This window comes from Leucopleurus acutus (genome assembly GCF_964270905.1).
Source record: "Leucopleurus acutus genome assembly, chromosome: 14".
Taxonomy (NCBI): Eukaryota; Metazoa; Chordata; class Mammalia; order Artiodactyla; family Delphinidae; genus Leucopleurus; species Leucopleurus acutus.
Genome location: NC_139156.1, coordinates 75,365,819 through 75,369,493, shown reverse-complemented (window position 1 = coordinate 75,369,493; position 3,675 = coordinate 75,365,819). Strand labels below are relative to the sequence as shown.

Here is a 3,675-nt window from a genome sequence, read left to right as displayed (position 1 = left end):
TCCTACTTATATTCTTCACTATTATCGGTCAACTGAGCAAAATAAGTTGATATTCATTTGTACAAACATAATGTGTTATTTGCAGTGAACAATGTGACATTTCCTTAAAAACTACGTGCTTTTTAAAATTATGTTATCCATGTCCTGTATCTCATCTAAGGTGTACGTCCTTGGAAGGCAGAGTCTTGACTTATTGAATTCGGCGGCACCAATCTTAATGACCTAAAGCTAGTAGTGGTTCAGTGAGAAGTGCTGATGTAGCTGATGACAGTTATGTTAATAAGGACCCTTTCAGGTGCAGATGACAGTAACCTTTCTCAGGTAGCCCAGGCAGCAAAGGAAATGGTTGGCTTACATAACTGGCAAGTTCAAAGAGGCAGAGTTGACTTCAGGAATGGCTAGATCTAGGTTTGAGAGGGCATGATGATCATACTGTCTCTATTCCCCCACATTCCCTCCCATCTCTCTCCTTCCCCCATATCTCTTGCTTGCTTGAAGCAAGCAAACACAGATTTTTCCATGTGGGTATAAATAGAGTCACCAGCACCCAGGCATCCCAAGGAACAGAGAATTACCCTCTCTCTTTCCAACATCCATGTCAATTCCCCAGATTTACTCTTACTGCTCCTCTTTTTTTTTTTTTTTTTTTTGCGGTACGCGGGCCTCTCACTGTTGTGGCCTCACCCGTTGCAGAGCACAGGCTCCAGACGCGCAGGCTCAGCGGCCATGGCTCACGGGCCCAGCCGCTCCGCGGCATGTGGGATCTTCCCGGACCGGGACACGAACCCGCGTCCCCTGCATCGGCAGGCAGACTCTCGACCACTGCGCCACCAGGGAAGCCCAATACGTTACTTTTTCTAACTGTGTGTTAAAGAGATAATATAATGGAAAGTGATTTATGCGTATTTCCCCCCTTGCTCCAGGTTGCTGTTGCTTATTCCAGTGAGGCTTACATGGCTGGAATTGCCGTCAAGTTGCTTATGTTTGAAGCCTGGGTTAGGAAAATGCCCAGGTGGATAAAATGCAAATGAATAAGATCAATGTCTCACGTAGTGTGATGATAAAGCTATGTTGGATGAGTATCGTATATGCAGCTACTATTTTTCCCCTACTTTTCAAAGAAAGAGAAGGAAGGAAGATCTTGTTTGATGACAACATCATGCGGAAGTATATGTGGTCTGTATTTAGAAAGGTGGAAGTTGTGGAGAAAAAGCACAATGTTCAGTGCATGTCACCAGCTAATCGTGCTACCTACCTTGAACAGATCGATCTCTGCCTGCCCTGTGCTGTTCACCTTTGTTTAATTTATCTATTTTTATCGAAATAAAGTTGACAACTCCTCAGCTTTAAAATAAGGGGATGAACTGATGTGCTGGACTCTCCCAGGTTCGCCTATAATATAGGTCCTATTATCCAGTAATAGGAGGAGTGCTACTTTGAAAGGATGCAATGCAAAGAACAAATCAGATGAAGGCAGAAATGGTCCTGACTCCATCTTTTCTCTTTTCTCCCCAGACTATGTCAGAGAGTCACCATGACCTTGCACAATAACAATACAACCTCACCTTTGTTTCCGAACATCAGCTCTTCCTGGATTCACGGCCCTTCCGAGGCAGGGCTGCCCCCAGGAACGGTTACTCATTTTGGCAGCTACAACATTTCTCGGGCAGCTGGGAATTCCTCCTCTCCAAATGGCACCACCAGTGACCCTCTGGGAGGTCATACCATCTGGCAGGTGGTCTTCATTGCATTCTTAACGGGCGTCCTGGCCTTGGTGACCATCATCGGCAACATCCTGGTGATAGTGGCATTCAAGGTCAACAAGCAACTGAAGACCGTCAACAACTACTTCCTCTTAAGTCTGGCCTGTGCCGACCTGATTATTGGGGTCATTTCAATGAATCTGTTTACTACCTACATCATCATGAACCGATGGGCTTTAGGGAACTTGGCCTGTGACCTCTGGCTTTCCATTGACTACGTGGCTAGCAATGCCTCCGTCATGAATCTTCTGGTCATTAGCTTTGACAGGTACTTTTCCATCACGAGGCCGCTCACGTACCGAGCCAAACGAACAACAAAGCGAGCTGGTGTGATGATAGGTCTGGCTTGGGTCATCTCCTTCATCCTTTGGGCTCCTGCCATCTTGTTCTGGCAATACTTTGTTGGGAAGAGAACTGTGCCTCCAGGGGAGTGTTTCATCCAGTTCCTCAGTGAGCCCACCATCACCTTCGGCACGGCCATCGCTGCCTTTTATATGCCTGTCACCATCATGACTATTTTATACTGGAGGATCTATAAGGAAACTGAAAAACGTACCAAAGAGCTTGCTGGGCTGCAGGCCTCTGGAACAGAGGCAGAGGCAGAGAACTTTGTCCATCCCACAGGTAGTTCTCGAAGCTGCAGCAGCTATGAGCTTCAACAGCAAAGCATGAAACGCTCAGCCAGGAGGAAGTACGGACGCTGCCACTTCTGGTTCACAACGAAGAGCTGGAAGCCCAGTGCCGAGCAGATTGACCAAGACCACAGCAGCAGCGACAGCTGGAATAACAACGACGCTGCTGCCTCCCTGGAAAATTCCGCTTCCTCCGACGAGGAGGACATGGGCTCGGAGACAAGAGCCATCTACTCCATCGTGCTCAAGCTTCCGGGTCACAGCACCATCCTCAGCTCCACCAAGTTACCCTCGTCAGACAACCTGCAGGTGCCGGAGGGGGAGCTGGGGGCAGTGGACTTAGAGACGAAAGCCAGCAAACTCCAGGCCCAAAAGAGCATGGACGACGGAGGCAGTTTTCAGAAAAGCTTCTCCAAGCTTCCCATCCAGTTGGAGTCAGCCGTGGACACGGCCAAGGCCTCTGATGTCAACTCCTCAGTGGGCAAGACCGCGGCCACTCTGCCTCTGTCCTTTAAGGAAGCTACTCTGGCCAAGAGGTTTGCTCTGAAGACCAGAAGCCAGATCACCAAGCGGAAACGGATGTCCCTCATCAAGGAGAAGAAGGCGGCCCAGACCCTCAGCGCCATCTTGCTTGCCTTCATTATCACCTGGACCCCCTACAACATTATGGTTCTGGTGAACACCTTTTGTGACAGCTGCATCCCCAAAACCTATTGGAATCTGGGCTATTGGCTGTGCTACATCAACAGCACCGTGAACCCCGTGTGCTATGCCCTGTGCAACAAAACATTCAGAACCACTTTCAAGATGCTGCTGTTGTGCCAGTGTGACAAAAGGAAGAGGCGCAAGCAGCAGTACCAGCAAAGACAGTCAGTCATTTTCCACAAACGGGCGCCCGAGCAGGCCTTGTAGGATGAGGTGTGTTGTCAGTAGCAGTCACCAAACGCACACGTCAACCCACAGACCTTAGGAGGGAGTGAGGCGAGGGTGGGGGTGATTTCTGGCGCTGATAAAAGATGTCTTTATCACCCAGATGTGAAAGAAGCTGCCTGTTTACCGATCCATTAAATAAATCCATTTTCATATCAAAAGTCAAATACCAATTCAGCCAAAAATAAATAAATAAGCCTATTACTGGATATGAAGAAATTTATTCTGAAATAGACTTTGTTTTTTCTTAAAGAGAAAGAAATAATTGTTTCATAGCAATTATATACCCAAATTGGTCTGCCTGGGCCTTTTCATTCCCATTAGCTCTGGAATCTCGGTGAGGATAACTA

At 47.7% G+C, this 3,675-nt stretch overlaps 1 protein-coding gene across 1 annotated transcript; it reads left to right on the top strand.

Moving 5' to 3' along the window:
• Window positions 1-1,519: 1,519 nt before the first annotated feature.
• CHRM3 (cholinergic receptor muscarinic 3) lies at window positions 1,520-3,307 on the top strand (the record flags this gene model as incomplete). The annotated part of the gene is made up of 1 exon (XM_082854884.1): window positions 1,520-3,307. Exon 1 carries the CDS (start codon window positions 1,535-1,537, stop codon window positions 3,305-3,307), a length of 1,773 nt encoding a protein of 590 aa, XP_082711010.1. The 5' UTR covers window positions 1,520-1,534.
• Between the last annotated feature and the right edge of the window lie 368 nt (window positions 3,308-3,675).